The sequence below is a fragment of the Xenopus laevis genome, chromosome 1L, assembly GCF_017654675.1.
Source record: "Xenopus laevis strain J_2021 chromosome 1L, Xenopus_laevis_v10.1, whole genome shotgun sequence".
In the NCBI taxonomy this organism is placed as follows: domain Eukaryota; kingdom Metazoa; phylum Chordata; class Amphibia; order Anura; family Pipidae; genus Xenopus; species Xenopus laevis.
The window spans coordinates 220,089,025-220,108,633 of NC_054371.1; the positions used below are offsets into that span (position 1 = coordinate 220,089,025).

The 19,609-nt window shown below is 40.3% G+C and overlaps 1 protein-coding gene across 4 annotated transcripts in view; it reads right to left on the bottom strand.

Annotated features, from left to right (window-relative positions):
* The window catches only part of wdr7.L (WD repeat domain 7 L homeolog), a 243,317-nt gene that overhangs the window by 91,241 nt on the left and 132,467 nt on the right, over window positions 1–19,609 (bottom strand). For all 4 annotated transcript variants that reach the window (XM_018245183.2, XM_041580187.1, XM_018245178.2 and 1 more), the window contains one exon: window positions 2,242–2,463. In XM_018245183.2, the coding sequence (XP_018100672.1) occupies window positions 2,242–2,463 (222 nt within the window). The remainder of the gene's footprint in view (window positions 1–2,241; window positions 2,464–19,609) is intronic.

Below are 19,609 nucleotides of genomic sequence, written 5' to 3' on the forward strand. Positions count from 1 at the left end.
CTCTAGCACTATCCTCATTTTTATTGATTTTCCACTTTTCTATTCACTTGTGTGATGGAACATTATTTTGTCCTTCTACAAATGTGCATTTGGTTGTACTGTCACATAAAATATGGCCACTGGAAGGTTACCTTAGTCATGCGGATAAATGAATGGCACAACACTGGGAGCCTTGAGCTGGAAGGGTTCTGACGTGTTTGCACTGTAATTATGTAATGTCAATCAATCCCACTAAATGAAAATAAATAGCAAAGATCATTGCTAGATTACTTCATCTTCTGCTCTACAGGAGATTATAAATGTCAGTTTACTTATAGTCTTCCGTCCGGTTAATCCATATGATTTAATGCTGTTCAAATTAAAGGAGCTATAGAAGGTGAAGTGCAATTTCCAATGAAATAGAAGGAATGTAAAAATCTAGAATTTCAGAACTGGAAACTGGAAACCTTTTCTGCCATTTTTAAATTTACAACAGAAAAAAGGACAGATATACTGTAGATGTCCACTTAAGTGTGGTGTATAAAATTAAATGGTAAAATTCAGAAAATAGTTTTGTTTTATAATTTTCTAATTCCAATTAGACTCTTCTTCAAGAGCGACAGTAAAATATAGACTCATCTCTTTCTTTCTCTCTCTCTCTCTGTAGAACACTATTTGTCAATTGTGTGTTACCCATTATATGCTAATAATACTCTCAAAATTGAGAGATCAGTTTTAGCTGCAGTTCTGGTGAGGAAGAAATGGACTTTATGTGCCAATCTCCAATTGAACCAGGGATGACCTATTATTTTCCCAATATTTTGAATTAGAATTACATGTAAAAAGTCATAAGACACATTTTTATAAACAGGACACTCACAGATCCCACCAGCAAGACTTTGTCAACATTTTGGTCCCATTCTGGGCCTTTCTCAAGAAACGGGACCGAAACGTTGACAATAAATTTTCTTTTCTAAACTGCATTATATGTATATATATATATATATATATATATATAAAAAAAAACTTCAAAATGAACCGCACATCAGGACTTTGTTTTAGTGCAAACAAATGTGATTTATTCCAAAGTTTCGGCTCCTAACTCAATCTGTCATCAGGAAGGCTTGAGTTAGGAGCCGAAATGTTGGAATAAAACACATTTGTTTGCACTAAACTAAGTCCTGAGAGTGTGGTTCTTTTTAAAGTTCTATATTATATGTCTAACCAGCACCCAGGCAGTGACTACGTTTTTTGGATTTCTGTGTGCACCAGCTTATAGTTGGATATATATATATATATATATATATATATATATATATATATATATATATATATATATATATATATTATATACACACACACAAAGACTACCTCCTTAAGTGGCAGGTGTGTGTATAAGCAACCTGGGCCGCCGTTTCTGCTAGATATTGACATATTCTACTGATATATTTGACATATTCACATTATTTTCCCCATGGAAAACAGAGAACAGATCATTTTTCGAATGACTCGATCCCAACATTAAGTAAAGGAAAAAAATTACAAGATGAATAGTAATCAATAAAAATTGAGGTGGGCAATGAAACCGAAAATACATAATTGCTTGGAGTAAGAATTCAAGAGGAAAGTCTCAATTACTCATCGTAAGAAAGACAGCTTAGTGAAAGCCCTAGACAAAGCACAAAGGTGATGGGAAGAAGACTGCATAGTATTCTATATAATCCACAACTCCTAGTATGCTGAGTTTTACATTTCAGATCTTATCAGCCCCATCTATTCTATTAATGGTTTATACATAGAATAGGCATAACACATACAGAGATTATTTAGTCACGGACGGTGACAATGGGACATGGTATTATATTCTATAACTCAATAAAGTTATAAATCTTGATAAAAAAATGTATTATTCTACAAAGAAGCCACGAAGAGACCTCTATAGTCACAGATTCACATTTTAATTTAAAGTACATCCCATGCTTCCTATACTGGGCCAAGATTTCTTGACTTAACCAAGCAATGAAATGTTAGGTCAGATATCTGATATACCATGTCTACGGGTTGCTGGATTAAAATAAATATATAATGCCATAAATGCATGGCCACATCTACCATACTGAGCTAGGAGACAACCCTGGCCTACAGGTACAAAGGCTCGTGTATCATCAAGCATGCATCTCCTGAAGATGTCAACTCCAATGAAGTCAAGGAAAATTATCATAGCAAACCCAGTCAAGCCTTTTAACAAGCTACTGTACTTACATGTATGTCGAGCAAGAGAATAGTTGGACCCCCCACTGGTCAGCCCAAATCCCTCAGGAATCTGACTAGAGCTGCGTGGACGAGTGAGCAATTTTGGAGGCTCGATCTCAGCTCCAAACTCAGCGCCTATGACCCCCAGAAGCACAATCGCTGTTGCCTGCTTTCGTCTTTCTTCATAAGAAGTTGATACTTTCTTCAGTGGAGGAACGTTGGAGAGACAGCCTGAAAAAAACACAAAGTAGGCATTTTAATTTTTGTAGGTGATTATGAATGAATGTAAATATAAACAGCCAACTTTATAATTAAACTTGGAGAATGAGGAGTATTGTGCACTACAATGAAGGAGAATTTGGTATATTAGGTACTACAAACTATGATAGGCAACCTTTTATAAACATTGGTCATCTAATGTCAACAGGTTACTCATCACTTTATAACATTATAGCAATGAAGAGATTTACAACAAATGGACGTAAAAGGTCCACGGAATAAGACAAATGCAAAAAAATATGATCAAAACACATTATTTCCAGATGGTTTCACCCCAGTAGGACGTGACATGAGTGACCTTGGACACAAGAATGCTGTTGGACATAGTCCCTTGATTTCTAGGCTAAACCCCTTTCTTGTTCATTGTAAAGGGGTTATCAGAAGCACCGTGGTTGGCTTTGTGGACAAAATGAGGTTAACTGAATCATTCGGCAAACAGGGCGATGCTAGGATCATAACAGACAACTATGCAGACCCATCAATGTCCCAATGAGGTCCACATCCTGCTCAATGGATGATCTGGAGCTTAATAGCTGCCAGGCAAGTAACTGTTTGGCCTCATTAAAAAATGGCTTGAGGATCCTATATTGGCACATGTATGGCAATGCTTTGGTTGAATCAGGTCTACCATTAGGGGGTACTGTAGAGGGGCCCCAAGAAATATAAAAGTGTAATTCACACTTCAGACAGATTATAGTATGATGGGCTGGATAAGGGCATGGTCATGAGTATACAGGACTTTAGTTCATTGGGACGTCGTGCTACTTGTTGACCCAGTGGCCCAGGTAACCAGTGGGTCCCTGACTGGGGTCCACAGACAGGTAGAAACCACTACCTTGGTATTATGGACCCTGTGATTCCTGATGGCGCCCTGAGTAGTATCAGCAAACATTATACAAACATATCTTAATATTTAACAAATACAAAGTGAAATGAGGTCTGGAGGCTCTTTAATTTGTATAATTCCTTTACATTGTATAGCAATCTTATAGTTACGTTTGCAGCTACTCGCACTCCTCTATTATAACACAAAGCACCAATCTGCTGCTTTGATGTAAAAGGTATAAAGTGCAGTATGCTCTGGTGAAAAAGCCCTGGATTTTACATCTGCTTTGCACAGGAGCCAAGTATGAAGTCCACTGTGTGTTGCACATATATGTGCCCCTAGCTCCTCTATCAAACATTTTTCTCTATCCTCATCCCCAGTAATGGCAATGCCACTCATCATTTACATCAGGTGCAAGTAGAGGCAGCAGCAAATTTTGCAGCACTTGTAGTTATTCAGGAATGCTGATTAAGGATTAAGAGCATTGCATTGTAGGTAAAAAAAAAAATTACCTTTTTTTGCAATTTTTACAGGGTTTGCAAATTATCTCTGTTGTGTATTAACCTCTGAAGATCAGAGTTACTTGTGATGATACATTTACATACATTGAGTTTTTGGAGCATAGAGTGCAGGGACAAACACACACACACACACACACACAAACAGCAGTGTTTGTTATCTTGCAGCAGAATGTGCAATGCATTTAAGCAGGTCACATCCTTCTGGCACTGATGGGGTCAATCAAAAGCAATCCCAAAATATGATTTGAGGCATGTAATGCTTGGATATAGTAGGCTCCACGCAGGAGACAACCCGTGCTCCCATCCCCCTAGGGCCCAGCAAGAAGCGTGCTCTATAACAATAGTTCAAAGGAAAGCTCCATTGTGCCGTTGCATGGATTGTTCCGTCAGCTGACCTCTGCAGAAGGGGAATTGCTAACCACTGCCTGTTCCTAAGCTGACAAATGAAGGATCGCAGCTCCATCTACTTGCCTCCTAGCTGCCTCCAGCCCAGGTGCTCAGTCCAAGAGCCCTGTGTGACATCTTAGATCAAGATGAATTGGCGCAAACTCCTGATCCGAGATTGTTTTATACCATTTAATTTAGTTTCTTCCCCTGCATGGATGAGCACAGCTCTGGTTATGGATTTCTATTCTAATGTACTGAAGCAGGCACTGAGAGAAGCCAATGAAGCAGATGCTGGAGTGGGGGGACTGCAGGGATACTGATCAATAGGCAAGGCACTGACTCCATCCGTTTGGTTTCTACAATTGCCGCTGCTTAAAGTCGTAGTGGGAGAAAAAACAAATCAGACATGTGCAGCTTCCAGAGGGGATTAAACAGCAGGTACTTGGGGTCGGCTGATTCTCATCCCGATGAGCACAGAGAAAGAGACAGAGACATAAAGAGGGAGAGAAAGAGATGCACAGATAAAGAGATACTGTATAGAAAGATGATAAAGATACAGTAAAGAGAGAGATACAACTAAAGTTGTATCTGTTTTATAATGTCCAGAGATAGGCCACCAACTTCTACCATTAAAGTATAAGGCCTAGCTTAGGCTAATGGGACATTACAGCACCGACATATATCAGCCAGCGGGTAAACAAAAGATACCACCTCCAGGGCCACAACTAGGGGTAGACGGAACAGGCATGTGCCTAGGGCACAATGATGGGGAGTCTGCAAATTTCTCTTTCTGGCCATCTACCCCTTGTTCATGGTTCTGGACATTTGCCAATCATACCCCAAAAGGTAGCTGGCCTTGGGCGCACATTATTCTTTTGCATGGCCATGACCAGTGTATATATCTATTATACTTCTTGTGCCTTCTGTTTGGCACCATTTATGTCCATTACAGAAGGCACGGGAGGGGGGATAGCAAACATTTTATTGTTGGCTAACATACATTGCTGCAGAGACTATGAGGCCCATTTACTAACAATAGAATTTCAATTTTTTTCAATAAATCTCTAAAAACTAATGGTTTTCCCATTTTTTTTAATAAAAGCTCTAAATATTAGAGATTTATTTTAGTGTAAAAACCAGGAAAAATCTCTATTACAAAACTTCACCAGGTACAAGTTGTTGAGATCCTATAAAGTCAATAAGAGCTGTGCTGATCCTGTTGAACCGTTTAAATCAATTCTGACTTTCAGATTTTATTTTCCCGATAGAATTGTCCGGAAAACTAGAACATTTAGAAGTTTTCGAGGTATTCGTATATTTTAGTGCATTATTTTCCGTGCGTACTTCTTTTATTCGGATATTTTAACAAACGTCATGATATCCGCAGTTTTAGAGTTTGTGAGTTTAGTCGTAGTTTCAAAAACCTCTAAAACCACTAAAATCCGACCTTTGATAAATCGGCCTCCACGTGTTCCATTAGCATTTAAATTTCTCTATGTCCCATAAAAAGGTAAATGAGAAAATATTAAATAATGATGCTTTTCTATGATCACCAATGCTCAATAATAATAGAAAATAAATGTTAATGTATCAACCTATCAAAAAAATTGCTTTAATTTAAGAGGTTTTCATCTGATTTCTCAAAGTCTTGGGGACACATGAACTATGGGAGAGAGCAAGGCTTCATTGACCCGCAATGTCAAACTTTTATCTATCGATTCCACAAACCCCAAACTATTTTATTTCCCCCCGAATTTACACTTAAAATATAACCTGAGAAATCTAATGCTGAGCTTCTTGTTATTTATATAATATTTCAATGTAAAGCAAAACAGTGTAGGGATTGGAAAAACAAAGCCAAAGAATAAAATAAAGGCCACTTTCAATAGTTTCATAAAATGTGGTATTTTTGAACTCTGCCTTGCTTGCTTTCATTTAATCATGCTAAAGGGCGGCAGAGCGATCCATTTTCTTGACAGAACGGTTGATCACCCTATCACAGCAAGTAAATTAATAACCTGAAAGAGCTCTATGGAAAAAAAAAAAAAAAAAAGCCGGGCTGATAAAAAGGGAAAACATGTTCGACATTAGACCTGCTCAGGCAGCGGAATCCACAGATATATAATAGAAGCACTTATTGGTTCTCTAGATCATGCAAATGTTGGGTGGTCACACTTTAACGTAAAACCCCATATGTAATAAGGGCACAAACTTTGCCCAGGTGCAGTACCCATAGCAACCAATAATGTAAATGCTTCCTCCCAATTGGTTGCCTTTAGGTGAATTAGTCAGTAGCAACATTGCAACTTTTATTACATAAGCCATATAGTGTGCAATAAAATGATCCTCATCGCATAACCAATGATAAGTAATATATGTTTTTTTTATTTGTAGTTGGGCTAGAATATTATCTTCTAAAATCTTGACTTTATTGGAAGCCCATATACATCCTCTCAGGTCCAATGTTGATCATAAGGAGGCCATAATAACACAGATAATGATTATCTGAGCATTCATGGTGTCCAGCCAATTCCGACTATGGACATGAATTAATCTGGTGACTGAGTAGGTTTGCAAATTTCATATGGCGATGCATGATGTTGGCCTGGGGACGACACATCTGTAGATGAGGAACTGAAGAGGAGCCTCTGATCCCCCTTCACTTCCAGCAGTTTATGATCTTTCACACTCTTTGTATGAGTGATTGGAATAACAGAACAGAAGTCATAACATGTGTGCAGTCATAGCGTGTGTCACCTTCATTTGTTTAGACCAGGGGTCCCCAACAATGAGCCACATTCAAATGTAAACAGAGTTGGGGAGCAACACAAGCATGAAACATGTTTCTGGGGGTGCCAAATAAAGGCTGTGATTGGCTATTTGGTAGCCCCTATGTGGACTGTCAGCCTACATGAGACTGTTTGGCAGTACATCTGGTTTTTATACAACTTGCCTCCAAGCTTGGAATTCAAAAATAAGCACCTGCTTTGAGGCCAATGGGGGCAAAAGCAAAAGTTTCGTCAGGTTTTTTTTATTTTTTTATTAATTAATCAGAAAAAATAAGATTTTAGTAAATAACCCCTTGAATGTAACATGCCTACCTGAATTTGGTGATGATGTGGACAGACTATCCAGTAGTGTCCAATGCTAATACTGTGACATTTTAATCAGGATTAGGCCCGCTGTTGTTTGTCGCCCCAGTCCCCTCCCTTTTATTCGCTCAAATTTTCATCATTGGGACCAAAGCAAAGGGGATTGGCTTAAGGTCAATTTAAAAAACGATCGTATCTCCAGTGTATCCCCAGTATTTTTGAACCAATGTGGGTGTGGTTGGGCAAAATGCCGCCCCTAAAATCCTGCCACCATAGGCCCGGGCCTTCGTGGCCTTTCCACAAATCCGGGCCTGGTTGTAATTGTATCTTGGTCACATGACTTAGGTGTGGGGGTGTTTGGCTTTAAAAGGGCTTCTTCAAACTTCACCAGATGAAGGACCCTTGTGGTATGAAAAATGAAGTGCCATGCATCTCTAAATAAACTACACAAGATTTGCACCTGCATTTCCAGTAGATCTTTTTTTTTTATTTTTCATGCTAATTGTATTGGTCAAGGCAAATCCAAAACCACTGTTTAATGGAGCACATACTAGACTTATTTTACTTTGAGACACACATCACTACCATACACATTGAGATGTTATCCTCAGATATGAGGTTTCATACGACAGTCAGTTCCTGCGTGTGGAGCAAATGATCAGGACAAATATTATCATGCCATGCATATCGATGGCTTCTGCAGTCGGAAAGGTTAAAGAATTTCGGTCCCCTCGTTCACAGGACAATATCAATATGTGTACAGTCAGTCTTACGATAACAGAATTACTAGCTTTCTAGTCCAAATGGTTATTATAATTAACAATAACAACAATAATAATATCAGAAAACATGAGAGAGAGATTGCTTACGTTTCTGACATTGATAGCTTTTTTCTTTTTTTTAATCCATTTGTGGGTGAAAACAATTTTGTACAAAGAAGAAAATAAGCAATTGATGCCATAAAGTGCAAACAACATCTCTCTCGCGTTCTCTGATACTAACCAGGAGGATCCGCAGATAGTAAATATGCCCCCTAGAGTAGATTGCATTTCTATGGCTTAACAAAATGGGAGACCAAAATTAGGATATTTACATTTCAAGAACAAATTCGTTTAGGCTTTTTGGTAGCTGGCATTAAAAAAAAATAGCTTTTTGATGCTATTAGGAATAGAAACAAATTCCGCTTTGCTCTCCCACCAGAGTGATGTGGAATAAGCAAGAGAGATGGGATGAGTGAAATGAGTACAAGGCAAAATTCCTGGTTTACTGAAAAGATAAGGTGACCACACGAATGACAATTCTTGGAATTCAACCAAACGGCCCAAAAAACAACAAAAGAACAGACTAATTTCAGTGATTGGAATTAGGAACACAAAAGGGCCATCCTGGAAACCATGTATCTACTACTTGACCTGTAGCATGCAACGGTAACCTTTTCTCTTTGCAGCCCTTAGCATCTTCCACCCACTGAGCACTCCTTTCAGGATTATTTAAGAAGTGTGCTGCCTCACTGCTTCCGGAAACTTCAAGGGAAACAAGGCATCGGGGAGCCTATGTAAATTCAGCTCTATCTTGGGTTAAATAAATTGGTAAACTGGCTGCAGGCTGTTACAGTTTGTTGATGCCAAGTCTGGACATACAGTTAATAACCTTACCATTTGGCTTTATATATTTTCACTGGATTACCAGAAAAAGTCATAAAAACCATGAACAGTAGAACCCAGATTTTACATTTTCCTGGGACCGATGCCATTTTCCCCCTGTACCACTCAGGAAAACAGTTTTATTGGGGGATTTTGAGTTTTCCAATACTTTATGTCATTTGATGTGGTCCACTATACATGTAAAATTGGAGTTCTTCTGTAGTAAACTGTAAGTTGAGCACAAAACCAGCCTCCCAACCTTAAATGTTCTCCATTCTACACATGAATAAATGTCTTCACTTGAGCTTTCCTATATTATATCTATCACACAACCCCCTTCCATCGGTGTCCACCACTTTAAACTACTGCATTTTACTGCTTCCAAACTCTGGAGTCCCATCCCTGAATCCCTTTGAAAGAATTCTCCCTCAACAAACACTACCTCTTGGAGAACTAGAAGAGCATCAATGGTAGCTTTACGGGTCAACTCTCCAAAGGTAATGGGCCATGCTATTCTTTGTGTGCTAGTTAAGTATATTATATTGAATAGTTGCCCCAGTCTCCAGCTCTATTATTTTTGAGACTGCCGTTTCATTTTCTTTTCCTATACAGTAAAAAGAAATACTTTTTACAAAATGAAAAATTGTTTTCCAAAGTGTTTTGGGTTTTTTCCTGAATAATGGACTTCCACATAACAGATCCCATACCTGTACTATACCCAGGTGTGATAACATAGTAGGGTGGTAACTGATACAACAACATTCTCCCAGTGGTCATACTACACAGAGAATTAAAGTGACTTAGAAACCTAAAATTACTTTTAGACAAAGATAAAGCATTTAGCACTGTTTCCCATTGTGGAATATCAAGGTCTGCAATCTTTCATGTATATCTGTGATCTTACAGCACATACGACGTATTTAAGCGTCCGGAGCCCAAAGCATGCCGCATTTAAGTGTTCAGTCAGGCAAACTCTAATGTGGCATCTGAATGGAAAAGCCAACCGGTTTTCAACCTAGTCAATTATACGGCCAATTGAGCAGGCTTCACACCTAAGTCATTATATACCCAATGCAGCAGGTATCGGATCCAGCCTATTAAATGCCCAAACACCTGACTGATCGAATCAATGCTTAGCACAAAATGGTATTGAGCTTTGATGATTTAAGAACAAACCAGAATAAACTGGCCTACCCTGTGCTAAACCAAGGGGAAGATAATATGCAGGGTATAATTGTATTGTTTTTATGTTAAAACACATTTTGTTTTCAGTAATTTCATAAAAGCTGAAAATCATTTTCTGAATGTTAAAAAATAATGGCAAAGATGCTGTTTGCATGGTAGGAAAAAGAGAAATTGCTCAGTTCGGTAGGTCCAAGATTTGTAACTAATTGGCCGCTAGAAGTTAACACCATATTCAAATAGGGCTTTGCCACTGAAATAAATTGGAAAAAACTGGAGCGGGCATCCACTGTTATCCACGATACGATATGAGTCATAGGCAAGACATGCCTATGACTGCGTATCGTGGATACGAAACGCGTTAGGACGATGTTTTGCTTTTAACAAGTTGAAATAAAAATTCTTCGTTTTAAAATATTGAGTAGGGATGCACCGATTCCAGGATTCGGTTCGGGATTCGGCCAGGATTCGGCCTTTTTAAGCAGGATTCGGCCGAATCCTTCTGCCAAGCCGAACCGAATCTGCATATGCAAATTAGGGACGGGGAGGGAAATTGCGTGACTTTTGTCACAAAACAAGAAAGTAAAAAATGTTTTCCCCTTCCGACCCCTAATTTGCATACTCTCATTCAAGTAGCAAGCAGGTATCTGAGTATTTCTCTTAATTTCAAAACTCAAAAATCTCAACTGCTTGTTCTTTACAACTGCTAGTAATTTTACAGAAGCTCGCCAACTTTCAGCTGCCAAATTTTTTAAAATTTGAGTTATCGAGTCCCTTCCATATGCAAATTAGGGTTCGGATTTGGTTCGGTATTCGGCCGAATCTTTCAAGAAGGATTCGGGGGTTCAGCCGAATCCAAAATAGTGGATTCGGTGCATCCTTACACGAGTGAACATGGAGTGCTCGCTGATTTTTCTTCTAATGCTGTTTGCATGGCTCTACAATCGAAGAGTTTCTCCTGCACTGAAGAAAGGGGACATGAACTTAATGCACAGCAAACACAAGTATAAATGCCGGTGTGTAAGAGCCCTTGCAACTGGCCTCAAAAAAAGGCCGTGGTCTGCCAAAAAAAAACATGAAGAAAGAGGTTTTGTGGCCACAGGCGATAAAGAAAGAGCTTTTTAACCAAAGCTGAAAGCAATATGTTGGGTACAAATCTAATACCACCCCATGTTGTGGCAACATCATGCCGTGGCAATGCTTTTGACCAACAGCCACTGGGCACCTTGTTAATACAGAAGAATGGATAGTGAAAAATATAGGGAAATAGAGAAACAAAAAAGTAAATTTTGGCTAAAAGTTCTTTCAGCTGAACACAAGCCCAAAGCAAGATTGGAGTGGCTCAAGATAAAGGTGAATGTCCTGCAATGGCAATGGAAAATTGGGGTGCACAAACCTTCTCATACAAGTAGCAAGCAGGTATCTGAGTATTTCTCTAAATTTGAAAACTCAAAAATCTCAACTGCTAGTTTTTTACAACTGCTAGTAATTTTACATAAGCTCGCCAACTTTCAGCTGCCAAATTTTTTAAAATGAGTCATTGAGTTCCTTCCATTTGATAACATTCGAGTTCAGCAAACTCAAATTAGAAAAATAATTGTTTTCTTTTCAGCAGTAAAAACGCTTGAATTTTTATACATTATTCCTTAAATTGAACGATCAGGAGAAAACCTGCTTTGAATCAAAATCTTTCCCAAACTGTGTGGAATGCTGGAACTTATGATTCAATTTTGTTTTTCAATTTGTTTTTAATTATAAAAAATGTCGTTAGTGCAGGGTTAGCTATTCATGTGCTGAAAGTAAGGGATCAGTTATCTGGAAACCCGCTATTCAGAAAGCTCTGAATTATGGGAGGGTCATCAGCCACAGACTCCATCTAAATGAAATAATTCAGATTTTTAAAAATATAAAGATTTCCTTTTTCTCTGTAATAATGAAACAGTAACTTGTACTCGGTCCTAATCGCCAGCAACCGATTCGCACTCCTTGCCAGGTGCAAATTCAAATTCATTATTTCACTTTATAATTCACTAAAATGCAAAGTTGTGTCCTGGGCGCCGAATGCTGGCGACTTTACGGAAGCGATACTTCTTCAGTGCGAGCATTTCATAGCAAAGATTCGCTAGCGTTCGTTTATGCCTAGCGAAAAGTCGTTAGTGCTCTTATACTTAGGTCAATTTGAATAGGGCGGTACATTAAAGTTGTATGGACGTCTTTATTAGAGATATTGGTGCAAATGCTTAAAGTGGCCACTTTTTATTAAAAATGTCCAAGGAACCTTAAAGGGATACTGTCATGGAAAAAACATTTTTTTCAAAATGAATCAGTTAATAGTGCTGCTCCAGCTGAATTCTGCACTGAAATCCATTTCTCAAAAGAGCAAACAGATTTTTTTATATTCAATTTTGAAAACTGACATGGGGCTAGACATATTGGCAATTTCCCAGCTGCCCCAAGTCATGTGACTTGTGCTCTGATAAACTTCAATCACTCTTTACTGCTGTACTGCAAGTTGGAGTGATATCACCCTCTCCCTTTTCCCCCCAGCAGCCAAACAAAAGAACAATGGGAAGGTAACCAGATAGCAGCTCCCTAACACAAGATAACAGCTGCCTTGTAGATCTAAGAACAACACTCAATAGTAAAAACCCATGTCCCACTGAGACACATTCAGTTACATTGAGAAGGAAAAACAGCAGCCTGCCAGAAAGCATTTCTCTCCTAAAGTGCAGGCACAAGTCACATGACCAGGGGCAGCTGGGAAATTGACAAAATGTCTAGCCCCGTGTCAGATTTCAAAATTCAATATAAAAAAATCTGTTTGCTCTTTTGAGAAATGTATTTCAGTGCAGAATTCTGCTGGAGCAGCACTATTAACCGATTCATTTTGAAAAAATTATTTTTTCCCATGACAGTATCCCTTTAATAAAGACAAAAGAGATCTGATAATGCCCTAGACATGAGTCCACTGTAAAATTAATGTTCCATGGCCCTTAAATGTCTGGGGGAAAAATTTTAACCCAAAAAAGTTTAAGAATGGACTTTTGCAGGCAAAAAAAAAAAAGGAAAAAATCACCAGCATTTTTTCAACTTTAATGCATTTTCGGCAGACAGGATTTGAAGTGACATAAGATTAAGGAGGATGACGCTTCATTTTAGAAGTTTGCCTGGTCTGAGGTGGCAAAGGCAACTCTGGCGAAAGAGGTAACATTCAGTAAAATGCGCACTTTAGTGAATTTGCGGAGCAACGTTCATTTGTCTGAGCGAAAAGTCGCCTGGCGATAGAGTGCGAATGACCGATAGCAACGGTCTCTTTTGATAACAAATTGTCACCTGTGCCCGTTAGTGAATTGGCAAAGTCCCTGCAGAAGTGATTTCTGGAGAAAAGCAGTAAATCTGCTCCTAAAATATAATTCATCCTTATTGGAGGCAAAACAATCCTATTGGGTTTAATTAATGTTTAAATGATTTTATAGCAGACTCGGTATGGGGATACAAATTACATTAAGATCCCTTATCCGGAAAGCTCCAGGTCCAGGGTATTCTGGATAACAGGTCCCATACCTGTATTGGGTAACCAGTTAACCCGTATGCTCCAGCCATTTTTGGAGTGCTGTGGGCATCATATCCATCAGTTTCCCCATTCTCCCCAACTAGTTTAGCCTATGACATTCCCCAAGTACAAAATACTGTCAACTAGGTGAAAAAAAGGCATTATCCGTGACTTTTCCTGCAGCCTACATGAAATTTTCTGGTCTTGACCTTCTTATTATTAAATGTGAAAACAAAGCAATATCTGAGGAGAGGCAGAGGATGAAATATACTCAGCGTTTTTTTCTTCTTCCAGGGAACAGGATTAAAGGGGCCAAAAATAATCTGTGAAACAGTTCAAAGTTTATTTTCTTACGGAGTCTCACAGATATTATGAGTGAAGTGGCTTTGTCATGCCCCGTGTCACAGGGAGAAAACCTTCACATGTGCTGCCACTGGCTGCACTTCTCAATACCTGTTAAAGCGTTTGGCTCCTGAATACAATGAAAAAATGATTCCCACTAAAATCCTTCTGTTTGGAATGGCCACTTTATTGTTGTAGGATAAGTCCTTTCAGAAAAGAGTTTTTAAGTTTCTTTTTATTATTAAAGGGATTATATTCCCCCTTCTTTTCGACATAAGCTCCATCAGTTGGCGTTGTGTAGAAAAGCTGCAGAAACTCTGAGCTTCCAGAAATAAATATGTATTTTCACACAGACATGTCTGATTCCACAGATTAAAAGGAAACCATGATAGTCTGTGTGCTTGCTGGGCTCAATTCCCCACCCCCTTTAGGCTCACAGAGTAATGAAACCCCGCCCTTCTCCTTGTTCCATTATGAAGTGATGGATTCTGGGACTTGAAGTTGCTCTCCTTTCCAGCACATCTGTGCACCACTGTTGCATTACACTGTGAGCCTAAAGGTGGCCGTGTCGGCAGCTTATTGGCCCCCGATGGGCTTCACCGATCGAGACAAAAAATCCCGTCGGATCGCGGCCGCATCTATTCGTTGATGCGGTCCCGCGATCCGACTGCCCATTGCTATTCGTTAGGATCCGATCGTTGGGCCCTAGGGCCCACGATCGGATCAGCCCGATATTGGGCATATCGGGGAGAGATCCGCTCGTTTGACGACATCGCCAAACGAGCGGATCTCTCAGTGTATGGGCACCTTAAGGGTGGTGAGGAGATCATAGAGGGTCCTTTTTTAATCAGTGGAATCTGGTATCTCTATGTAAAAAAATGGAAGTTCAGATAGCGTTTATAGACCATTTTTATACAATGCCAGCTGAATGAGCTCAAGACAAATGAGGGTATATGTTTCCTTTAAAGGAGAAACAAACCCCTTATTAAAAGAAACCCTAACCCCCTACCCCACATAGACCCCCTCCCTCCTCACCCCCAGCCTAGCTGCTACCCTGGGCAAATGCCCCTAAGTTTTTACTTACCCCTTGGTGCAGATTCAGGGATCAGAGTTCACGGCAGCCATCTTCAGGGTCTTCGTGTCTTCTTCCAGCGCTTTGGCAATTTCCATAAATTTCGTTGCATGTGCAGTTGTCGTAAACTGAGTAATTGTTCCAACTGCGCATGCACCGCTCTGCCGGTCTCATTCTCAGATTACCGAAGACCCAAAAGATGGCTGCCATGAACTCTGATCCCTGAATCTGCACCGAGGGGTAAGTGAAACGGTAGGACCATTTGCCCGGGGGGGGGGCTGCTAGGCTGGGGGGTCTATGTGGGGTGGGGGTAGGGTTTTTTTTTTAAAATAAGGGGTTTGTTTCTCCTTTAACTGGCAAAAATTTAAGGTATTGCACTATGGAGTGGTCTAACTTTTTTCTGCTATGGTATGCTATGACTTTCAAACAACATAGGTAAGTCTGCTGGTACAAAGGTTGCGGCCTAATTTCCAGTGTTTACTGGTGTCTGACGTGTGAGTGACACGTGCGTCTGATTTTTTTGGCACAGCTGAACAGTGCCAAAATAATGTGGGGTGCTGAGTGAACCCTGGAGTTACCCTCTGGTCTGGAGGTGGTGGTAGTTCCAGGGCGACCCCCTGCGTCAATAGGTGAAGCAACGATCAATTGAGAAGGAAAAGGCAGCAAGGAATGAGCTGTGCTGAGCGGAACTATAAGGGAGCGGGAGGAGCACATTTTGTTGCAAGTAAATTTAACGATAGTGAATTTGGGTGTAACTCACTGTAGGAAAACATCTCAAGTTGCCCACTGTGGCAAGAGACTTGTCCTGTGATCCCCCCATACTGCACCACCTCTGGACAACCCTTTGTGTCAAAGGATAAAAATCGATTTTGCCTACGACACTGAAGTTGTATCTATTCGATGTTCGAACTACAATTAACATCTGCACTGCTAATTGATTCTCAACAATTTTTAGTAAATCTGCCCCAAAGTGTCCCTTTACACGTTTAATTCAGGAAGAACCCTTTAAAGGGATACTGTCATGGGAAAAAAAAAAATTTCCAAAATGAATCGGCTAATTGTGCTTCTCCAGCAGAATTCTGCACTGAAATCCATTTCTCAAAAGAGCAAACAGATTTTTTTATATTCAATTTTGAAATCTGACATGGGGCTAGACAAACATATTGTCAATTTTCCAGCTGCCCCAAGTCATGTGACTTGTGCTCTGATAAACTTCAATCACTCTTTACTGCTGTACTGCAAGTTGGAGTGATATCACCCCCTCCCCTCCCCCCCCCCCCCCCCGCAGCCAAACAAAAGAACAATGGGAAGGTAACCAGATAACAGCTCCCTAACACAAGATAACAGCTGCCTGGTAGATCTAAGAACAACACTCAATAGTAAAAACCCATGTCCCACTGAGACACATGCAGTTACATTGAGAAGGAAAAACAGCAGCCTGCCAGAAAGCATTTCTCTCCTAAAGTGCAGGCACAAGTCACATGACCAGGGGCAGCTGGGAAATTGGCAAAATGTCTAGCCCCATGTCAGATTTCAAAATTGAGTATAAAAAAATCTGTTTGCTCTTTTGAGAAATGGATTTCAGTGCAGAATTCTGCTGGAGCAGCACTATTAACTGATTCATTTTTTAAAAAAAAATTTTTCCCATGACAGTATCCCTTTAATGTGCGTGTAATTTGCTCCCATTGTGAGACAATGAGGCATAATAGCGTGTTCTACAAAGTAACAAACATTCCAGCCTTTTCTTTTTTGCAAATGTTGCCGTTGAGTAAATGACAAACCGGGACCCAGAAGGCCAGTTCCAGCATATTATGGCTATTGATAGGCAATTAAACTGTCTTTTTTTATAGTCGTGTGTGAGTGTGCCCTTTCACAACCTCGGACTTTATTTGCAGTGACTCAAAATTAACTTAAAAGTCTTGTTTGCTGACAGCTTAAAGCTCCATCGACCAGAAGTGAAACACTCTGCGCTCGCAATTCAGCACTAGGACTATCGACAACGCCAAGTGCAAATTGGGCAAGTTGAAAGACAGTGATTGGGCCACTTGTCCTCATATTAGCCCACAACTTAGTAGTGCTGCTCAGTCAGAATTGCCTTATCAAGCCTTTAATCACAGCCTGCCGTCCCAGGAGCTCTCCATTGGTCAACAGAAAAAAAAAAACCTGAGGCTCGTGCTTCTGCAGCACTGTCATTATATTAGCGGCCATTTAGCCTTCAACCACTTGCACATTCGTCAAGTCTTCTCTAGATTATCTGAATTTAAGTTAAATAATGTGAATGAGATTTTTTTATACGTATGATGATACCCCTCCAATTGAGTGGAACTGGCAATTGAAAGGTACCATAATAAATCACATGATTTATTATCAGAAACATATAGTGGCGGTAAGAGTTGTATGTTAGAGCTCCGTGATGTTACCATCATTGGAAGCCATCATTACAAGGGGCAAATTTACTAAAGGGCGATTTTCACCAGCGGACGCTCTGCCACACTTCGCCAGGTGCAAATTCGCTACCACTACGCTAATTCACTAGAATGCAAAGTTGCGTCTCAGCAGCCGAACACTGGCGAAGTTTCGATAGCGTTAATTCGTCAGCGCAAGCATTTCTTTCTGCCTAGCGAAACTTCGTTAGTACATTTACGCTAAGTTAATTTGAATAGGGCTGGTACACAAAGGTCATATAGAGGTCAATGCTGTCCAATGCTGTCGAAGGAAACTCTGGCGAAAGAGGTAACATTCTGTAAAATTCGCACTTTAGTGAATTTGCGTAAGACAGTTCGCCTGGCCGAAAATGCGCCTGTCGATAGGGCGCGAAACTGCTCTAGCGACGGTCTCTTTCACTAGCAAACTGACGTCTACGCTTGTTAGTAAATTGCCGATATCTCTGCGGATGAGATTTCTGGCGAATTGCAATGGACATTTCGCCCTTGTAAATCTGCCCCCAAGTCTTTTTGTCAAATATCTGCTCAGCTAGAGCTGCCGTGAACAACGATGAGTGATCAGGCAAGTTGAAAAAAAACGGACCGTCCAATTTCACTTTTGTGGCTGATTGGAAGCAAATCCCACCAACACTGTTCCAACATCTAGTGGAAAAGCTTTCTAGAAGCAAAGAGAGTATCAAACAACCTTGATTCGGGATTGAGATGTTGAACAGGCAGGTGGCTGGATACATTTGGCCATATACTAAGGTAATGACTTCTCCCTTGGGCAACTAAGACCCTAAAAATAATTACATATTGTGATTTCCAATACATCCGCAAGGGCAAGGGGATTTCCTGCAGGTGACAAAGTGCCCCATCTTTTATTGTCCTAAGAAAACTGAATATATACAGGGACACTCCTGTCATAATGCAACGTGAGAATCTTGCCTCAGGCAGCAGTGAGTGGCCAGTTACAAGGTTTTCAGCATAAACCTCCAGGGCTAGGGCTTGAGCATGCTCAGTTTGCAAATGCTGCCTCTTGTAACTTTAAAGGAGAAGGAAAGGCTAAAATTAAGTAAGATTTATATAAATACACCAGTAAACCCTCAAAGTAATGTTGCTCTGAGTTCTCTGTCAAAAGAAACACCACATTTCTTTCCTTCTATTGTGTACTCATGGGCTTCTGTATCAGACTTCCTGTTTTCAGCTTAAACCTCCAGGGCTGGGGCTTGAGCATGCTCAGTTTGCTACTCTCTCCATCCCTTTACCCCCATCCCTCCTCCCTCCCTGCTGTAATCTGAGCTCAGAGCTTTGAGTGAGAGACTCAGGCAGGAAGTGATGTCACACCAAGCTAATATGGCAGCCGCTATCCTAAACAAACAGAGAGCTTCTAGAGCTGTTTACTCAGGTATGGTAAAGCATTCTGCAGAATAAATATAGTCTTACAGCTTGCACTATCGTGGCTAATCTATTGGCAATAAACTGCTTCAGTAGCTTTCCTTCTCCTTTAAGTTGGTAAGAACCAGAAGACTGCTCCAACTGCACAAGCGCAAGTCCGGCGCAGTATTACAGGTGAAGAATCGCGATCCGGAAGATGGCGCCCACAAGTTACGCTACACTTACTCTGCACTGTTAGATGGGAAAATTTTAGGAACATTTTCAGACCTATTGAACTCTGCGAGGGGAAGCAGGGAGGGGGGGGGTTCTTAATTCTTGGGTTGGGTTCTCCTTTAAAGAAAACCTTGAAAAACAGGGAGACTGGGGGAAGGGGGCTCAAAGCGGGTGATCTGATGGCTGAATGTTTTGTTGCATCGCAGCCCCTCTTCTCCCCTACCCCCCCGCCCCCCCCAAACATTTATGAGACAAGCGCAGGCTGCCATTTCTCTTTCATATCTCACAAAGGAAGGTTTGGTATTTTGCACATTAGAAGAGCTCGCCAGTAAAATGACAGGTGAAATATTGATCCCGGCAAATGTTCTTTGGGAATAGTCCAGGAGAGGATTTTTAAAATATTAAACAAGCTCATTTTGATCTGTCATGCACAGCACTATGGAGTA